At 43.8% G+C, this 20,502-nt stretch overlaps 1 protein-coding gene across 2 annotated transcripts in view; it reads right to left on the bottom strand.

Annotated features, from left to right (window-relative positions):
* LOC147706704 (solute carrier family 22 member 7-like) overlaps window positions 1–20,502 on the bottom strand; it is a 396,568-nt gene that overhangs the window by 113,659 nt on the left and 262,407 nt on the right. For both annotated transcript variants that reach the window (XM_086925842.1, XM_086925843.1), the window contains exons 9-10: window positions 11,231–11,339; window positions 2,809–3,015 (exon numbers count right to left, since the gene is read on the bottom strand). In XM_086925842.1, the coding sequence (XP_086781968.1) occupies window positions 2,809–3,015; window positions 11,231–11,339 (316 nt within the window). The remainder of the gene's footprint in view (window positions 1–2,808; window positions 3,016–11,230; window positions 11,340–20,502) is intronic.

The raw sequence follows: 20,502 nt of genomic DNA, 5'->3' as shown, positions 1-20,502 counted from the left end.
GATGTCTATGCCTTAAATTATAATCTTCTTTATAATAAGATTAAAGATAAACTGATAAAATGGAAAGATCTTCCAATCGCAATAATAGGCCGAGTAGCCATAATTCACATGATGATTTTACTTTTATGTAATTTTCTCTTCTTAGCTGTCCCAAAAGCAGTTCAAATGAATTTTTTTTAAAGAAGTCCAAGGACTCTTTTCCTAATTTATATGGGCAAAAAAGGATTCTAGGCGTTCAATACATGCACTTCTTAGACCGGTGACAGAAGGGGAACTAGCTCTCCCCGACTGGAAAGAATATTACAATGTGAACTTTGAACATACCATATTCAGAATATTGAAGGTCTTAAATATTAAGAGATGCTATAATATTTTTTTAAATCTAATTCACAAATAATTCTTAATCCAAGACTTTATGCGTTTAATAAAAAAAAATCAGATACATAACTCTACAATGGAGAATTAAGCGAAAGATTCAGCTTTTTGACCCCAATATAAATGGAGAAACGTACAAATTGGTCAAAATCCATTGCTAAATACAGTGATTATAGCTAAGTGGAGAAGTCAGGGCTTTTGTAAAATAGGAGGCTTTCTAATGGGGGACTGGAAATCCTGGACCAAAATAGAACCATGCTTTAAACATAGTAAAATAATCTTTCAATGGTCCTACACCAGGGTTAGAGGCTATTTGTAGGAGCTTAACCTTATACGTGTTACTGAGGCCAGCAAGTTAGCAGGGCAACTATTAGATCCTAAACACCGTATATCGATTAGTGGTTGGGCATCCCTCTGACGAGCTCGAGCGGAATAAAAATTATATCAGAAAATAGAGAGAGAATGGGAAATCCAGGAAGGGCTGCAGATCTCTACGACAGCTTGGAGCCAGATAAATAAGTTCAACAGCTCCTTGTCGAAAGCGGCCAATTTAAAACAAATGCAATATTACTCCAAGTGGTTGCTTCATCGAGCACCAGATTTTCTGCAAAAAATAAACCCTCAAATCTCGGCAAACTGCTTTCTCTGCAACATGGAGGGAGGAGGGAATTGGACACATTATCTGTGAGTGTTCAAAGCTATATAGATTTTGGAAAACGATTAATCAGTACCGCCTCAATATATTGAAAGTACCCTAGGTGCTAGATATCCAGACAATGGTTCTAGGATACTCTCCCAATTTAATAGCAACTTCGTGCAAAAAAAGCAGCCAATATATATATTGGTTCTGGTAGTCCAGTTGCTTGTTCTTCAAAGGTGGCGGTATAAGGATACCCCGACTTTTCAACGGATACTCTGTATACTAGATAGGATTAAGGATTGTGAAAGAAAATGTGCTCTAAGATCAGGCTCCTATAGGAAGTTTAGGACTTTATGGGAGAATACGAGTTAAAACACAGCAGGTGGCTGTTACGTTGCTGGATTAGATACAGAATATATATTATATTTATGATTGTAAAATCAGTTTGTACGATTTTTGTTCTGAAATGGTGCACTATACAAATCTTGTTGCTTTTACTGTATATGGTTTTAATATAAGTTTAATCATGTGGAAAAGTAGGACGCTGAATTCATTTATTACTGTATTATTGCATTAAGCATTGACAAACTATCTCTAAATAAAAAGATTTATAAAAAACATGGTATATTGGAAATGTTAGCTGGTGACCGAGGCCTTCCTTTAATCAATGCTGTCAATTGGAACATATATTTGAAACAGACCAACATAAAAAATCATTGAAGTTAAAGGCACAGTTTGATAGTAGGGTGGAGAAGTGTGGCTCAATAGTTAGAGCAGCAGACCCTGATGCTGAGGTCTGGCCTGGACCAGGGTTCAATTCCCGCCTCGGCGGGTCTTGGGCTCAATTTCCTCGGACCTGATAATTCTCGCCTTGGTGCCTATTCTAATCATGGGTCCCACTCTGCAACTCTGGGCAATAGCTTGCTTAATCTCCACAACAGCCCCAACAATGCTAGGATGCCTGGCTTCACCTTGGGGGTACCCAGGAGTGGGCACTTCACAGGGAAAGGCCAGGAAGGGTTCCTCAGCGGTATTCGTACAAGCGCCGAGATGCCTCATGGTGATTCGTGCGCTATACAAGTACCGTTACATTACATTTACATTACATAGTAGGGTAGTGTGGGTAAATATAAAAGAAGGCCTAGCCTGTCCTGCTGGAGAATCTGAAGCCAAGCCTCATTGCCACAGTAACACAAGACAAGCATTGGAAAAGCCAAAAGGTCTCACCCATGTGTGAGCTATTGGCTTTGGCAAGCAGGTGGGGGTGGATAACAAGACGGTTAAAAGGAGTGATGCAAGATTGCGTGCTTTTTTGGTGAATACATCCACACGCTGAGCAATTTTACTGACTCATAACCCCAAAATATAAGTTAACATGATTCTACTGGAACAAAAGTGAGTAAAACCTGCTGTCAGAGCTAATAAATAATGGCAGACATCGGGGTAATGACAATACACTAAAAACATCCTGCAATGTTTGTTTAGCATTAAATAAACGGGGACAGTTTTTGGCGCGTCTATTTCTGGTAACCACCTACAGCATTGCGTCAACAGTTGTGACAGGAAAGGAGGGGCTGGTTCGATGTGAAAGAATTAAATGGGACGTTTATCCGAGGTATGCAGGGTGTGCAGAGAGAAGCGAGACAAAACTGGACTGCTACAGTTCTAAATGAAGCTAGCCCAAAGGACTACCACAGTTCTAAATTCTTATAGATGCCTACAAATGCTCATCCTACAGATGTTCACCCCATATGTGTTCATTCATTCATAAAGATAACTAGGGCAAGACTTACCGCATCTCTTCGACATCCTTCACTGTCTCAGGCAGGTGCATGTTGAGAGTCTCAGGGAGGCAAAAGGCCACCAAGCCGGACACAATGGCCATCGAGCAGTAGACAATCTGTGGCAGGTGCTTCCATATGTCACCCAGCAGCATCGTCATAGGAGCCATGGTGACGCCGATGCGTGCGATGAAGGCGGTGTAACCGATGCCGTTCTGCCTGAAGGAAAACAGTGAAAGAAAGACCTGAAGCAGTGCTTAATTTGAGCCGGTGTCTTTCTGTGCTCAGCACCGGCACCTATGACAGTCTGCCACATGGTGGCGCAGTTTCTCTAAATTAGAGACAAACATAACAGCAGCTGTTTATAAATTCAATGTACATGGGAGAGGTGTGGCGCTGCAGCCAGGGAGACTGACGCTGGAATCTGGGGATCACGGTTCGATCCCCGGCGGCAGATTAGCCCAGCACCATGTGACTCTGGGCAATAGCTTGCTTAATCTTCCCGACGGCCCCCAGCGCCTAGAGACCCTTACGGGTGATTGTTTGTACTTTACAAATGTTGTTTATTATTAATATTACATTAAAATATAGTAATATTTGCAACTCAAGCTATTCCTGTCGCTTTAGGGGCTTGGAATATTCTGAATTGTTACACTCGCAGGTTGTGATGTTTAGGAGTTGTCTTGGTTCTGTCATTTGTGGGCTGGCAGGGGTAATGGGCCATGTGAGCTGACCTGGCCTGCTGACAGCTGCCCTGGAACTTAAACTGTTGCAAATTAAGCACTGCCATGGTCGATGTCCATCTCGGGACAGTTGACATCACACAAGGGTGGAAAAGCATAATCACATTAATGCATCACACACATAATCATCCCTCTTTGTTTTGTGGTTGCTGCAAGGGAGTCATTGTGCCCACCTACACTGAAATTGCAAAGAAGAAAGTGGTTGGGATCACAAAGACATCACCCATCACCCGAGGTATTTACTTTTTAAAGACCTAAATATCTTTTTGGGTTCAGATGTCATTCATTAGATTTTGTATTAGTAAAATAAAGCAGTATCTAAAAAATAAAAACACCACACACGCACTCACTCTCACACATACACACTCACACACACCCACTCACTCTCTCTCTCACATACACACTCACACACACCCACTCACTTTCTCACATACACACACTCTCTCACACACACACACTCACTCTCACACACTCACTCTTTCTCACACACACACACACACACCCACACACACTCACTCTCACACACACACACTCACTCTCTCACACACACCCACTCACTTTCTCACATACACTAACTCTCTCACACACTCACTCTTTCTCACAGACACACACTCACTCTCTCACACACTCACTCTCTCACACACACACACACTCACCCACTCACACACACACTCACTCTCTAACACACTCACTCTCACACAGACACACACTCACTCTCACACACACACACTCACTCTCTCACACACACACTCACTCTCTCACACACTCACTCTTTCTCACACACACACTCACTCTCTCACACACTCACTCTCACACACACACACACTCACCCACTCACACACACTCACTCTCTCACACACATTCACTCACTCTCTCTCACGCTTCTCTGAATCCTGCCACAATTCTCCTTGTCTGCATGTTCACCTGCACATTTTGCTGCACTCTCCCTATCCGTGTCAGGATTGATTTACTTAAAAATACTACTGTTTTTTAATTTGTCTTCTACTCTGATAGTATGAATGTCTAGGGAAAGGGGTGGGGTCAGAATAACCTGCCAATCACCGGAAGTGAGGTGGAGGAAAGGGTCCAGACCTCAGTTCAGCCCTACCTGAATCAACATCTCCCGTCAGAGAGATGCTCTTGGAATGAAGACCCAGATACTTGTACTCCTCTGTCTCTCCAGATGTGTGTCACCCAGTGCAGATAGCAGAGGAGAACCTAGGGTCTAGAAAGTGTCATCAGGGAGGTGCCTTTTGGGATGAATTCTGACATTTTTATACCTCGTCTTCGCGATATGGACCATACCCTAGAGCCAGGTCAAGATTTGTACTTCAGGTGGCATGTGTTGGTTTCTGCATTCAGCGTGTACGCGCACAATGCCAAGTTCTGCAGTTTCATCAGATCCCATTTCAAGATGGCGGTCGTACGCACAGTGTGGCGCAAATTAAGTCAGCAGTCATGTCTTAGTCTCCGCCTATCAGCCTGACCACATTCCACATATGTTTTATTCTACTCTTATAATTTATTCTCAGCCTCCATTTTTTGCCTATACAACTCTGCTTTGTTTCCTATTCGTTCCCCCCAGGGTATTTGGCTTTTGATTCTTTACTGTGAACTATTTGCTGTTTTGTGCAGTGAACTGAACGTATAGTTACTGAACAAACTGAAAAACCATGAAATTGGCCCATTACTATTAGCGGAGCACCCCGCCATGCAAACCATAACTTGCACTCCTGCCGTGCAAATCATAACTCGCACCCCTATCAAGCAGTCCATAACTCACACCCCGCCATGCAAACCATAACTTGCACTCCTGCCATGCAAACCATAACTCGCACCCCTATCATGCAGTCCATAACTCACACCCCTACCATGCAGTCCATAACTCACACCCCGCCATGCAAACCTTAACTTGCACGCAACCATGCAAACCATAACTTGCACTCACACTATTCAGTCCATAACTCACAACCGCCGTGCAACCATAACTTTCACTCCCAACATGCAGTCCATAACTCCCACCTGCCATGCAGTCCATAACTCATACCCCTGCCATGCAAACCATAACTTGCACTCCTGCCGTGCAAACCATAACTCGCACCCCTATCATGCTGTCCATAACTCGCACACCCGCCATGCAAACCATAACTTGCACTCCCGATATGCAGTCCATAACTTGCACCCCTGCCATGCAGTCCATAACTTGCATCCCGCCATGTCGTCAACAACTCGCACCTCTGCCACACAAACTATAACTTGCACTCCTGCTATGCAGTCCATACCTCGCACCCCCGCCATGCGAACCCTAACTTGCACTCCAGCTATGCAGTCCATAACTCAAAACCCCGCCATGCAAACCCTAACTTGCACTCCGGCCATGCAGTCCATAACTTGCAACCCCACCATGCAAACCGCAACTTTCCCCCGACATGCAGTCCATAACTCGCACCCCCGCCATGCAGTCTATACCTCGCACCCCTGCCTTGCAAACCATAACGCGCACCTCTGCCATGCAAACAATAACTTGCACTTACGCCACGCAAACAATAACTTGCACCCCACCTTGCAAACATTACATTTCACACCTGCCATTCAGTCCATAATTAGCACCCCCGCCATGCAGTACATAACTGACACCCTGCCATGCAGTCCATACCTCACACCCCACACCATGCAGTTCATAACTCGCACCACTGCCATTCAAACCGTTACTTGCACTCCTGGTATGCAGTCCATAACTTGCACCCCCACCATGCAAACCATAACTTTCACTCCTGTCAAGCAGTCCATAACTCGCACCCCAGACATACAAACCATAACTCCCACCCCACCATGCAAAATATAGCCTGCACTCCTGCCATGCAGTCCATAACTCGCACTCCTGCTGTGCAAACCATAACTTGCAGTCCCGGCACACAGTCCATAACTCACATCTCTGCCATGCAAACCATAAATCGCACCCCGCTATGCAAGCCATAAATCTCATCCCGCCATGCAAATCATAACTCGGACCCTGCCATGTAATCCTTAACTCGCACCCTTGCCATGCAATCCTTAACTCAGACCCCTGCCAATCAATCCTTAACTTGCACCCCCGCCATGCAATCCTTAACTCCCACTCCGCCATGTAAACCATAACTTGCTCTGCTCATGGTGCCAACAACAAAACAGTTTGAAGGAGACTTTCTCTTGGACAGCTGCAGTCAGCTCCAGTGATTAGTAATTTACAAAAATGAGGCTGGCCGTCAAATCGCACCTATCACTGTTAATAAAGTATTTACACTTCGGTGGTGCAACAATCTGGGAAACCAGCTACCTAACTTTCCATACGGGAACAAAGTTCCACAGAAACAAACAGAAAAGGTGATCAGCATCCACCATATATCTGATTCAGTGTATAAGCTGCACAGTAAAACACAATTATTATGTATGGCACAGGCTCCTTTTCAATTTTTCATCAGGATTTCCTTCATTTATGTCTTTTTTCGTGAAGTTCCCTGTAGCCAACGCATTTTGTCCCTTAATTGAGACTTCTTCGGGGCTTGGAGTATGGTACAATTTTGTCAAAATACAGAAATTCCCTTGCCCTGCAGCAAAGACACATAGCATTTCACTTGAGACCAAAGATAGAGGCTGAGTTAAAGAAATTGGAGAAAGCAAACATCATTGAGAAGGTGGAGGGCACCACTCCATGGGTGTCACCCATTGTTGTCACCAGAAAGCCTAAGTAGCGAGGTGATGCTGTGTGTGGACACGAAGCTACCAAATGTTGCCATTAGGAGAGGGAGGAACCTTACTCCCACTGTAGACAACCTTGTTGGTGAGTTGAGCATTAGTTCTCCAAGATGGACTTCCCCAATGACTATCACCACATCCTGCTATACCCCGACTCACGCAACATTACCACGCTCTTCACGCACATGGGCCTCCACTGCTACAAACGGCTACATTTCAGCATCTTCAGTGCTGCTGAAGTATTCTAAAGTGTGATCCAGGAAGTACTGTTGGGCCTGGAGGTGTTCATTAACATGAGTGATGACATTTTGGTGTATGTATGCAGCAACTATAGAAGAACACTATGTCTACCTTTAAGAGAGTGTTGCAAAAGCTGCATAAGAGTGGCCTAATGTTGTACAAGGAAAAGTGTGTATTCATGCAAAGGAGGATTATTGTGTGATTTTGAGTAAGATCATATGTTGTTGAATAAATAGTGTTTATGTTTTGTTTGGATTGTTGTGTTTGGGGCGGAATGTAATGTCCAAGTATACTTCTGGAGTGATGGAAGTTTACCACTGGGAGGGGGAAATGATTGTGTACACCTCTACCAACAGGGTTTAATGTTTACGTTCGGCAATAACGTCAGGCTGAGAATAAATCACTCACACCATTCCAGGGTAGGAATTTATACCTCTAATGCGATGTATCTGCTGTTACTGCTGTGCTCAACTGCGCCCTGCCAAAGGGACCTCGACAAACTGGGCCTAATGCCCTGAAGCCACAGCCAATAATGTTGTGGTGTCAGTTGAAAAAATTATACATCCAAAATGGGAATGTTTATTTCAAGAGAGGCATTTGAGATTCTCTAAGTACAGGCTCCTCTTTTTCAAACAATCCTTTATATAGGACAATCGGGAGACTGCATGGGTGGGCCAAAGTTGCAGTGTCCACTTCCTAATCAGCAGTAGATGGTTGCTAAGCAGCACAGGGCCAGATTCTTCCAATCAACCAAAGCAAATTCAATCTTTTATTGTGGGAGTTGCACTCATCCTCTCATGAAACTGGATTTAGAAATTTGGAACAAGACATGTTATCGGGCTCTGAATAGTGAGAAGAAAGCTTGTTATCCGCCTCTGAGGAGTGAGAAGAAGGCTTGTTATCGGGCTCTAACAAGTGAGAAGAAGGCCTGTTATCGGGCTCTGAGGAGTGAGAAGAAGTCCTGTTATTGGCCTCTGAGGAGTGAGAAGAAGGCCTGTTATCGGGCTCTGAGGAGTGAGAAGAAGTCCTGTTATTGGCCTCTGAGGAGTGTGAAGAAGTCCTGTTATTGGCCTCTGAGGAGTGTGAAGAAGGCTTGTTATCGGGCTCTGAGGAGTGAGAAGAAATCCTGTAATCGGGCTCTGAGGAGTGAGAAGAAGGCTTGTTATCGGGCTCTGAGGAGTGAGAAGAAGGCTTGTTATCGGGCTCTGAGGAGTGAGAAGAAATCCTGTAATCGGGCTCTGAGGAGTGAGAAGAAGGCTTGTTATCGGGCTCTGAGGAGTGAGAAGAAGGCTTGTTATCGGGCTCTGAGGAGTGAGAAGAAATCCTGTAATCGGGCTCTGAGGAGTGAGAAGAAGGCTTGTTATCGGGCTCTGAGGAGTGAGAACAAGGCTTGTTATCCGGCTCTAACAAGTGAGAAGAAGTCCTGTTATTGGGCTCTGAGAAGTGAGAAGAAGTCCTTTTATCGGGTTCTGAGGAGTGGGAAGAACTCCTGGTATCAGGCTCTGAGGAGTGAGAAGAAATCCTGTTATCGGCCTCTGAGGAGTGAGACGAAGGCTTGTTATCGGGCTCTTAGGAGTGAGAAGAAGGCTTGTTATCGGGCTCTTAGGAGTGAGAAGAAGGCTTGTTATCGGCCTCTGAAGAGTGAGACGAAGGCTTGTTATCTGGCTCTGAGGAGTGAGAAGAAATCCTGTTATCGGGCTCTGAGGAGTGAGAAGAAGTCCTGTTATTGGCCTCTGAGGAGTGAGAGAAGGCTTGCTATTTGGCTCTGAGGAGTGAGAAGAAGGAATGTGATGAGGATCTGAGAAGAAGTCCTGATATTGGCCTCTGAGGAGTGTGAAGAAGGCTTGTTATCGGGCTCTGAGGAGTGAGAAGAAGGAATGTGATCAGGCTCTGATGAGTGAGAAGAAGGCTTATTATCATTCTTTGAAGAGTGAGAAGGCCTGTTATCGGGTTCTGAGGAGTGAGAAGAAGTCCTGTTATTGGGCTCTGAGAAGTGAGAAGAAGTCCTGTTATCGGGTTCTGAGGAGTGAGAAGAACTCCTGGTATCAGGCTCTGAGGAGTGAGAAGAAATCCTGTTATCGGGCTCTGAGGAGTGAGAAGAAGGCTTGTTATCGGGCTCTGAGGAGTGAGAAGAAGGCTTGTTATCGGGCTCTTAGGTGTGAGAAGAAGGCTTGTTATCGGGCTCTGAGGAGTGAGAAGAAGTCCTGTTATTGGGCTCTGAGAAGTGAGAAGAAATCCTGTTATCGGGCTCTGAGGAGTGAGAATAAGGCTTTTTATCGGGCTCTGAGGAGTGAGAAGAAATCCTGTTATCGGCCTCTGAGGAATGAGACGAAGGCTTGTTATCTGGCTCTGAGGAGTGAGGAGAAATCCTGTTATCGGGCTCTGAGGAGTGAGAAGAAGTCCTGTTATTGGCCTCTGAGGAGTGAGAAGAAGGAATGTGATGAGGATCTGAGAAGTGAGAAGAAGTCCTGATATTGGCCTCTGAGGAGTGAGAAGAAGGAATGTGATCAGGCTCTGAGGAGTGAGAAGAAGGCTTATTATCATTCTTTGAAGAGTGAGAAGGCCTGTTATCGGGTTCTGAGGAGTGAGAAGAAGTCCTGTTATTGGGCTCTGAGAAGTGAGAAGAAGTCCTGTTATCGGGTTCTGAGGAGTGAGAAGAAGGCTTGTTATTGGGCTCTGAGAAGTGAGAAGAAGTCCTGTTATCAGGTTCTGAGGAGTGAGAAGAACTATTGGTATCAGGCTCTGAGGAGTGAGAAGAAATCCTGTTATCGGGCTCTGAGGAGTGAGAAGAAGGCTTGTTATCAGGCTCTGAGGAGTGAGAAGAAGTCCTGTTATTGGGCTCTGAGAAGTGAGAAGAAGTCCTGTTATCGGGTTCTGAGGAGTGAGAAGAACTCCTGGTATCAGGCTCTGAGGAGTGAAAAGAAATCCTGTTATCGGGCTCTGGGGAGTGAGAAGAAGGCTTGTTATCGGGCTCTGAGGAGTGAGAAGAAGGCTTGTTATCAGACCCTGAGGAGTGGGAAGAAGGCTTGTTTTCGGGCTGTGGGAATGTGAAGAACAAATGTTTTGAAGCTTTCCTTGAAATTGTCACCTGATTCATGGGAGGCGGCTTCTGCAACTGATTGATGCTAAGTTTGTCCTCAAAAAAACATTAAAAAAAGCCACTGAACTGACGTTTTCCTCACAAAGCCTCAGAAATATATAATATCATCTATTGGTTTCAGACTAGACGTGTTTGACAGTTCACCTCTTTCATTCTTTTGTTTGGATGTTGGTCTAATTACCGAAAAGTTCCATTTTGTAAGGCTACATTAAAGGTTTTTGTACCTCAAACATGTATACTCTTTTTCAAAGGTGGAAAATCAGTCCAGAAAACAGAGTAGATGTATCTGCTGCTTAACTTTGGCTGGTTTGAAGGAATGTAGTTTTGGTGCTTTTAAAAGTTTCTTGGAGCTCTGTTGTTACAGGCACCCCAGTATTCTTGACATTCAAAATACATTTTCTATGGTTTACTTTAAGAGTCCAGTCTGCTGAGATACATTGCTTTTAGGAAATTGAAGCTGGCCTGATTTCTCAAATACATCATGCCAATTCAACAAGATTGAGGATTTGGGATTTCCCAATCTAAATTGTATCTCCTTGTTTCCTGTGAGGCGCTTTAGGATTTGTAGTCACCTATATTATCCACCATAAATATCAGAAACGTGGCACATGCTTACCTGAGGACGGTGGGGTAGAGCTCCGCAGTGTACAGCATCGCTGACGTGAAGGCGGCTTCAGAGAAACCTTTTCCTATAATGGCGATGGTTGTTCGTAACGGGCCAAGAGCTGGAGTTAGTGAAAACAAAGACAAAGACCACAAGAATTATGAAGATGTTGGTTACAAACATGAGTTGAATTATAGTTACAAAGCGGAGCTTGGAGCCTGATGTAGAGTTTGGTATATGGGTTACTACGTCACAAACCTGACTTATATCCTGTCTGTAGTATTGCAAGCTACATAGGATATCATGCATCTGTAATAAGGTAGACGGTATCTCTAACATGTTAGTGACGGAGTAACCTGTCCATCAAACTCATGCACAAAAGGTTCCATATAAACTTATTCCCAGCACATGACGTTCCTTTTCTTTGTTCACATTTAAAGAATGCCTTTTCACCCTGGCCTAGGTGATTAATCCTGTTTCCCTGGGCTCCACAGACATATTGGATAACCTGATCTTCAGGGTTCCTTTTTAAATGAACTCTAAAGTCCTGAAGAAGTCCCGACTCCTTGCCGAAACTCTAAATAAATGTGAGTTGAAGTGAAGAAACTGAAGAACATTGGCCTAAGCCACATATGCATTTTTGATAATGCGTGCAGTCCAGCGACATTATGTCAGGATTGAAAGGGACGTTGAAAACCATCAATTCAAGGGTCAACCCACAGAACTGTAATATATGTGTATATATATATATATATATATATATATAAAGAGAGAGAGAGAGAGGGGGGGAGAGATCATATTTTTCTTATAATATCAGTAATTTTTCAATATGAATACAATAAGAGTTATGAACCCAAACCAATTCCTTGTGTACTGCTCAGGCCTACATAAAACATCAGAAACGACATCAACATCGCTGGTTATTTTACATTTGTCGTGACCGATCACATCATACTGAACTTCCCTGCAGTCGAATGATATGTGAGGTGATCTGGAGATCAAAGCTGCAGCGCCACCGATTGTAGACATGAAGTGGTGCAGCATCACTGATCTGGACTAGGCATCATCACAGCAGTTGTTATAATGAGAACGTGGGCCTCTCTTGCCTTGCTATGACGGTTCATACATGTCACAGTCTACATGCCATTTGTGATATGATGTGAGATAGTGACCATGGAATGAGGGGAGGTATTGTTAAACAGCTCATCATAACTTGTACATTTCAAGAGTTTTGCGGTTTTGGATTCTGACCACAATTACTGTTCAGATGTTTTGGGGGGAATTTCCAGTTATTTTAAAATTGGGAAATTACTTAGCACCTTTTCTTACCATTCCCTAAGAAATTATTTTAGTGGATGCGTTGCTTTTTTTCTCCCCCACTGGATCTTAAATAGATTCACATCCTTGAATCATTCCCTCTGTTCGAGGTGTGAATCCCACGGTAACTTTGACGGAGTTGTACTAGCGAAATATATTGAAAATACAGTATAGTGCAGTGTCGCTTCAGTAGCACAGTCATCTCATTGGAAATTACCCAAACACCAGGTGAGACTGCACTGGGCTCCCTGGGCTGACTCCCTGCCCAACGTTATAGCTGCATTGCCCCCCTCACACTCTGCCATCTGAGTGGATCGGCCGGAGGGCAAGACGGGCGGTGGAGTGGCCTTGATAGCTCGCGCTGATCTCCACTTCCAGATGCTCCCCTCCCCCCTAATCCCAGAAGTAGACTACTTGGTAGCGCGTTCGACCTCATATCAAATCCCCTTGACCTGCGTTCTCATCTACCGTCCCCCACGACCCACCCCATCTTTCATTCCCAGCTTCCAAGAGCACCTGACTACACTGGCGATAAACAATTAGTCAGTCCTAGTCTTAGGGGACCTCAATTTCTGGCCAAACGATCCTGCTGAAAGCTCCCATTCTAAGGAGTTTACTGATCTCATGACCAGCCTTAATTTTGTACCTCATATTCATAGCCCTACCCACATTCACGGTCATGCGTTGGACCAAATTTGGGCTCTGAATGTCCCCACAACTCCCCCCATAATTTCTCCCTGTCCCTGGTCGGACCACTCACTTATTTAATTTTCCCTTGCCTAGCCCCCGAAGTTAAGCCCTTGCTCCCCAAGAACACCTGGATCAGGAAATGTGGCAAAGCCGACATGCCGTCCCTCTGCTCGTCCTTGTCCAAGACCAGTCCTGACCTCTCAGGTCTTGCTGACCCAGCTCAACTGGTAACCATCAATAACTGGCTGACTCAAACGGGCGATGAATTCGCCCCCCTGACGGATCACGGTCAAACGGGCCCATGCAGCTAACAGGTGGTTCAACTCGAATGTCTGACATAATATCGACAGACAGAATATCGACATGCAAAAATATCGGAGCAAAAATATCGACAGCAAAAATATCGGAATCCTATCTTCATAAAGGTAAGTACAAAAATATCGAAAAAATAATATCGTAGTACAAAAATATCGGAATCAAAAATATCGTTTTTTTAAATGTATTAATAATAATGTAAAAATAATTTTAAAATACATATAATTTTACAACTATTAAATAAAAATATTAAAACAAAATTAAAACTAATACATATACATTTAAAATAAATAAAACACTTAATAATTTAAAGTAATTTTAATTTTTTTCATGTAATTTATTTGATTTAATGTAATATTTTTTTGTTTTTACCCTGTACGACTGTACCCCAAAAACCCAAAACTGACCCTGAACCCTAAAAATACCCCTTTACCCAAAAACTCAAAACTGACCCTGAACCCTAAAAATACCCCTTTACCCAAAAACTGAAAACTGACCCTGAACCCTAAAAATACCCCTTTACCCAAAAACTGAAAACTGACCCTAAACCCTAAAAATACCCCTTTACCCAAAAACTGAAAACTGACCCTGAACCCTAAAAATACCCCTTTACCCATGAACTGAAAACTGACCCAGAACCCTAAAAATACCCCTTTACCCAAAAACTGAAAACTGACCCAGAACCCTAAAAATACCCCTTTACCCAAAAACTGAAAACTGACCCTGAACCCTAAAAATACCCCTTTACCCATGAACTGAAAACTGACCCTGAACCCTAAAAATACCCCTTTACCCAAAATTAATTAATATTATTTAATTACCAATTAATTATTAATTAACAATAACAATAAAGTAAATATATTAGCACATTTGCTTTAATTCATTTAATTTAATAATTAATATTATTTTTCCCAAATAATTAATTAAAAATAACAATAAATTATATATAAAAAAAATACTATAATTAATGTAATTAAATAATTAATTTTAATTAATTACCAACTAATAAATAATTATAAATATGTAAAAAATTATATTAATTAATTAACTAATTAATAGAAATTAATTACCAATTAATTATTAATTAAAATATGTACAAACATATATCAATTAATTAATTATTATTAAATTACTTCCCACCCTATTCCCCTATAAACCCATAACCCGCTACAGAACATATTTATCAATTAATCAATTAATTAAAAATAATTAAAAATTATTTCTCAATTAATTAATTAATAATTCCTACTAATTAATAATTAATTTAACATAATTAAATTACTTCCCACCCTATTCCCCTATAAACCCACAACCCGCTACAGTAGTAAAAGACAATATTTAATTAAATTACATTACAAATAAATAATAAAACATAATAAATACAATATAATATACACTAAATTTATTTAAAAATTGATATTAGTAACATCAAAGTTATTAATTTCGATATTATTGACATCGATATTTACAACTTCGATATTACTGATATCATACCAATATCGATATTAAGACTGTCGATATTACTTACCTTCGATATTTTGTCCCATCGATATTTAAACTTCGATATTTTTGTATATCGATATTTAAAAATCGATATTTTGTCTGTGTACCGTTCAACTCTGACCTCAAGGTGAAAAAATTAGCTGCACAGAGAGCTGAGCGAGCCTGGAGGAGAGCCTATTGTCCTTCACTAAAATCTGTATACCTCTCTGTCCTACAGTCTTATAAAAAAGGCATCCTCGAGGCTAAGACAGAGTACTACTCAGGCAGGATACTAGCGGCGGAGTCCCAGTCCAAAGAGATCTTTGCTACCGTTCATGAACTGGCAGCATCCGACAGAGCAACGGCTAAGATTCCCCCCTCCCAACATCTGTGCAACTCGCTCAATGAGTTTTTCATTGAGAAGGTCGCGCAGATCAAAATTAACATCCCACCTCCTTCGTCAACATTTGTCAATACTTCCCCCCCTCCAATTGCCTCTAAATTGGCTAGTATCCCCTGCTGACCAAGGACTCACTTCTTCCTCTGCTCCGACGGGTGAAGTCGGGTTCCCCCCTGGATTTTGGTCCCGCCCACGTCCTAAGAGAGATTTTCTCGGCTTGCCCTACCCCCCCTCACTTTCCTCAATGATTCATTAAGTAACGGTGTTGCCCCCAGCTCTCACAAATCAGCGGTCATTATCCCGATCCTAAAAAAAGCTGGCGCTGATCCCCTATCCCCATCCAATTACCGCCCCATTTCCCTTTTGCCCTATTTGGGAAAGGTCCTAGAAACACATGTCACCAGCACTTTGAGCACCTATGTGGAGGCAAACCATTGCCTCTCTCCCTGTCAGGTGGGCTTTCGACCTCTGCACTCCACGGAGAAGGTAGTGATCTCAGTGATGGACGGACTCCGCGAGGGTATTGACACCAACCTTTCGCAAGCCCTTGTCCTGCTGGACCTGTCCGCCGCTTTTGACACGGTGGATCACTCCATCCTCCTCACCCGTGTCAGGGCGGCGGGCATAGAGGGCTCAGCCCTCTCTTGGCTTAAATCTTTCCTGTGCGACAGGGCACAGGCTGTCCATCTCGCTGGTTTTGCTGCCTCTTCACGAAAGGTGGAGTGCGGCGTCCCCCAGGGCTCTTCTTTATCCCCTCTTTTGTTTAATTTATGCATCTATCCCCTCATTTTTATGTTGCAGCAGCTCGAGGTCACGGTGTTCAACTACGCCGATGACCTCCAGCTAATTTTTAATCTTTCCCACTCCCCTTCTTCTGCCCAGAACTTTCAAACCGTTATGTTATTCATTCAGGACTGGATGAACTGCAACCACCTCAAACTCAACCCTGACAAGACAGAGCTGGTCTTCACAGGAGGTGGTTGCAGCCCCTGGTCCCCTCCTTTTGGCCCCCTTCACTTGGTGTCCCCCCACTCCCGGTCCCTAAAGTTAAAACCCTCGGGATCTTCCTCAATTCTCAACTCTCTGTACACACCCAGGTCAGCTCGGTGGTATCTTCCTGTTTCTTCTCCCTCCGGACAATTAGGAAAATATCCCGCTTTTTCTCCCTCCCTGCACTTAAGATAATTGTGATGGCAATGGTGCTCTCACGCCTCGATTATGGGAACATAATCTATAATGGCGCGCCGGCCTATGCTGTACACCGCCTGCAACTAGTGCAAAATCAGGCTGCCCGCCTGATCCATTGGCTACCCAAATTCCACCGGGTCACCCCACTGCTGAAGTCGCTGCACTGGCTGCCTGTGAGAGAGCGGGCCCAATTCAAGCTAGGTTGCCTCACTTTTCAGGGCAGGATGGGCACCGCCCCTGAGTTTATTTGCTCAGCCATCAGGCCCTATTTGCCGGGTAGAGAACTCCGCTCCACCCATATGGCACTCCTGGCTACACCTCGTTTCAAGAAAAAGAAAGCAGGCGGGGCGAGATTCGCGGCCCTTGCACCTGTCTTCTGGAACTCCCTTCCTATGACACTCAGAACCTCATCCTCCTATTTGGAGTTCCGGAAAAATTTGAAAACATTCTTATTCTCCAGAGCCTTCGCTGCCTAGTCTGTCCTTCTGCTGTTGCCGCTGATCGTAGTCCTTAAAGCGCCATGAAACCGCTGGGTATAAGTGCGCTCAATAAATGTTTTTAAATTCAAATTCAAATTCCCCCTCCAGAGGCTTCTATACCTTACATTTCTTCTGTATGTCCTTTGGAAGAGAGTCTCTCTCAGGGCTCTGATCAGAGAACTTATTTCCCAGAGTTTGCTTCACTTGTATAGCATTATATCATCAGTGCCTTTGTATTTTTTCCCAGGAAAAATGAAAAAAAGAGAGCTTCTAGCCAACTAATTGCTAAATTTCCAAGTCCTTTTCCAGCCGTGTAGCTCATGATTATATTTTTAAAATGAAGGCAGAGCCATGGCCTTTATGGTGGATCCTCAGCGACACTCTTGGTTGCGGTCAACAGGCTTTTTCAGGGGACGTTCAAGAGAGCCTCATGGACGTGCCCTTGGATGGCTCTCGCCTGTTCAGCCACAAAATGGATATTGCTCTGGAGTGCTTTAAAGATTTATTTATTTATTATTGACTGTTCAATTAATTAAAATCATTACAGTAAGAAAGAATAAAACTGGTAAGTAAAAAATTGATCACATTAAAACTATAAAGGCTGCCGGTTTAAAAGTTTTTTGTTCAAGTATTATATCCCCTCTCCGCTGCACCCGCTCAGGGCGCCAGCACCCGGTCTTTATCATAAGTCCTTGCACCAAGTTTCTTAGTCAGCTGCATAGCCTTAGCGGTTTTCTCCTACAGCAGTCTGTGGATCGTTCTCCTTATCCCTCCCATTTCGAGCCATTGATGTGGTACGGTCTCAGTAGGACGGGTGAATAGGATCATGGCTCTTCCCTCATTTAAGGGGAGGCTGCATTGTCCCCCTTATTTTACCTCCCTTTGGCCCTGGTTTGTTTGTGATCATTTGCTGCCTTTAAAGACATTTTAATCAGATGAATGAATTTCCCAAGACTCTCCAAGGTCATCGTGGTTATTCTAGAAAAGCACAAGGCTGATGTTTCGCGGCTTGTCTTAATTCCCTTGGTGATGCAGGCTGGGCGTAGAAGTCGACAACGTTCGTTCGTGAGGGAGGGGCAGCAGCATAAAAGGTGAAGCCAGGATTCTCTTGTGTAGTGGCACAGTCTGTAGCTTGTATTTTCCCCATTGCGAGCCCATGCGAGGTTAAATTAAGTGATTCATAGAGTTCACAGTCTCATGGAGAGAAATTTGGTTCTGGCTTGTGCTGCCGGGGCCTCATTCAAGTAGGGTTGTGCCTTACCTACCATGTAGGAACTGTTCAGCGGGTCTAGGTGGGGGCTATAGCGGAGGGAATCCAGATCGAATAAGATTTTGCGAACTTGTCTGTTTATGGCTTTCTTCCATGCATTTAGTGGGATTTCTGGCAGTGGTATGCTATTTTCCTCGATCTTTAAAGTCTTGAGTGCTTTGCCAAGGCTGGTGTGCCATGCTGATCTTGGCCCCTCAAAGATGGCTCTCAATTGATGTCTTAAGAAGTTTGTTGGGGCCCTTATAATCCTCAAGTATAGTTTTATGATCTCCTCTTGTTACATGAATTCTGGCCTTACCCGGCCTAGCTCCAATCTTAGTCTTGACTTCCTTGCCGACCTTGGGATAAAAAAAGACTGATTTGTATGCTTTGGCTTGGATTGCGGTGAGAAGGGCATCCTGCGACCCCGGAAAAGCCTAATGGCCATAACTATTGGCTGGCAGCAATTTTGCTTTTAAGGCACGTAATATTGGTCCGGCAGTGGGGCTTATCAGGTGTAAGCTCAGTTGCTTTAACAGGAATATCAACTTATTGGCCTTGGACAACTGCTGTTTCAGATGGACATTTGCCTTGGCACATTCCGTAAACCAAACCCCTAGATAGTTGTACGCTGCCACTGTACTGATCTGCCGATCTCCAATTATCCACTGCGCTTTCTTTTTCAGGTGGTGGCTCCCAAAAATGACGACCTTACTTTTCCCCTGGTTTACTATAAGGTTGTTATCTTTTTGAATTGGTTCAATGCGTTTAGGGCTCTCTGTAGGCCCACCCTCGTATCGTCCATTAGGGTTGTGTCATCGGAATGTTGTAGCACCGGCAGCCTCATGCTGCCTAATCTGGGTGCTACTAGGCTGGCGCCTTTCAAGGCGTCCCCAATTCCGCTGCATACAGGTTAAAGAGGATGGGCTCCAGCATGCATCCATATTCCAGCCCGTTGTTTGTTGTTATTTTGTGGGACACTGTACCGGCGCTGGTTTTAACACGCACCCAGGTGCCTTCGTAAAGTGATCTGATTGCCTTCAATAGGTTTGGTGGAACGCTCCAATTTTCTAATTTCCGCCATAGCTTCGTACCACTTAATCAAAGGCTGTGTTGTAATCAATAAAGCAACAGAAGAGGGGAGAGTTTTTATTTTTTATTGCTTCAGTTGCTAGGTGCGCTAATGCCAGGATATTGTCCATTGTCGATGATTGTAGTCTGAAGCCAGTCTGATGGCAGGGTATGATGCTTTTTTCATCGGCCCATGTCTCCAGGTCCTTCAGTATGAGGTGGGCCTTGGCTTCTATGTCAAGAAGAGCGATGAGCCTATAATTTGAGGCTTTAAAAGATCTCCCTTTTTAAAAATTGGGACTAATATGGACCCCTCCATGAGTCAGGGGTTATTGCTGTTGTTAAGGAATGGTTGTAAAGAGAAGTGAGGACGGATGCCCAAAAGTCGGGGGCCTTTTCAAAAACCTGGATGGGTATCCCGTTTGGTTTCAGGGGCCCCATTGTTCTTCATATTCTTAAATATCTTAATGACCATTTGAGGGTTTATCTGGGCTGACGGTGTACAACACATCTCTGCCTGGCCTCACAGACCCTCAGAAGGATTTTGGGGGCTAGAGGTTGTTTCTTCGATCTTTGCCCTTGGTAGGTGGAGACAGTCCACCCCACGGTTAGGATCTTCTGTATTGCACGTGTTTACATGAGCAATTGAATATAGCTGCTTTACGTGGACTAGCCAGTCTTGCTCAGCCGGTTTATGTGTCGCCATAATCCTGCTGAATTCTTCTGTTGAAGCAGGGAGAAAACTTTGATCCATTCCCTCTCTATGTGAGCATTTGTGTGTTCCCATCATTTCTTTCTTAGGGCTGCCCCCATTGAAGCAATCAATGTCCCATCTGTTTGACTTCCCACTCTTTTTTTAATCGTAGTTCCTTACGCAAGAGGCATTTGGTCTCACGTTTGTCCTTGGTTGGACTGATGCTTCCAGCTGTTAATTTCTTTTTGGGACTGGAGCATTGTGGCAGGGGATGGCCCAAGCTTGTTTGTATCTCATCAACTATGGTCTCCCAGATTTTTATCGGTGAAGACAGCATTGCTGGGATCTCATCCTGCTTTAGGTCCAGCAGTTTTGAAGCTTTGCTCCTGTCTCCTCTGT

The sequence above is a fragment of the Lissotriton vulgaris genome, chromosome 6 (assembly GCF_964263255.1).
Source record: "Lissotriton vulgaris chromosome 6, aLisVul1.2, whole genome shotgun sequence".
Lineage (NCBI taxonomy): Eukaryota > Metazoa > Chordata > Amphibia > Caudata > Salamandridae > Lissotriton > Lissotriton vulgaris.
This window is presented reverse-complemented; position numbering and strand designations above follow the sequence as displayed.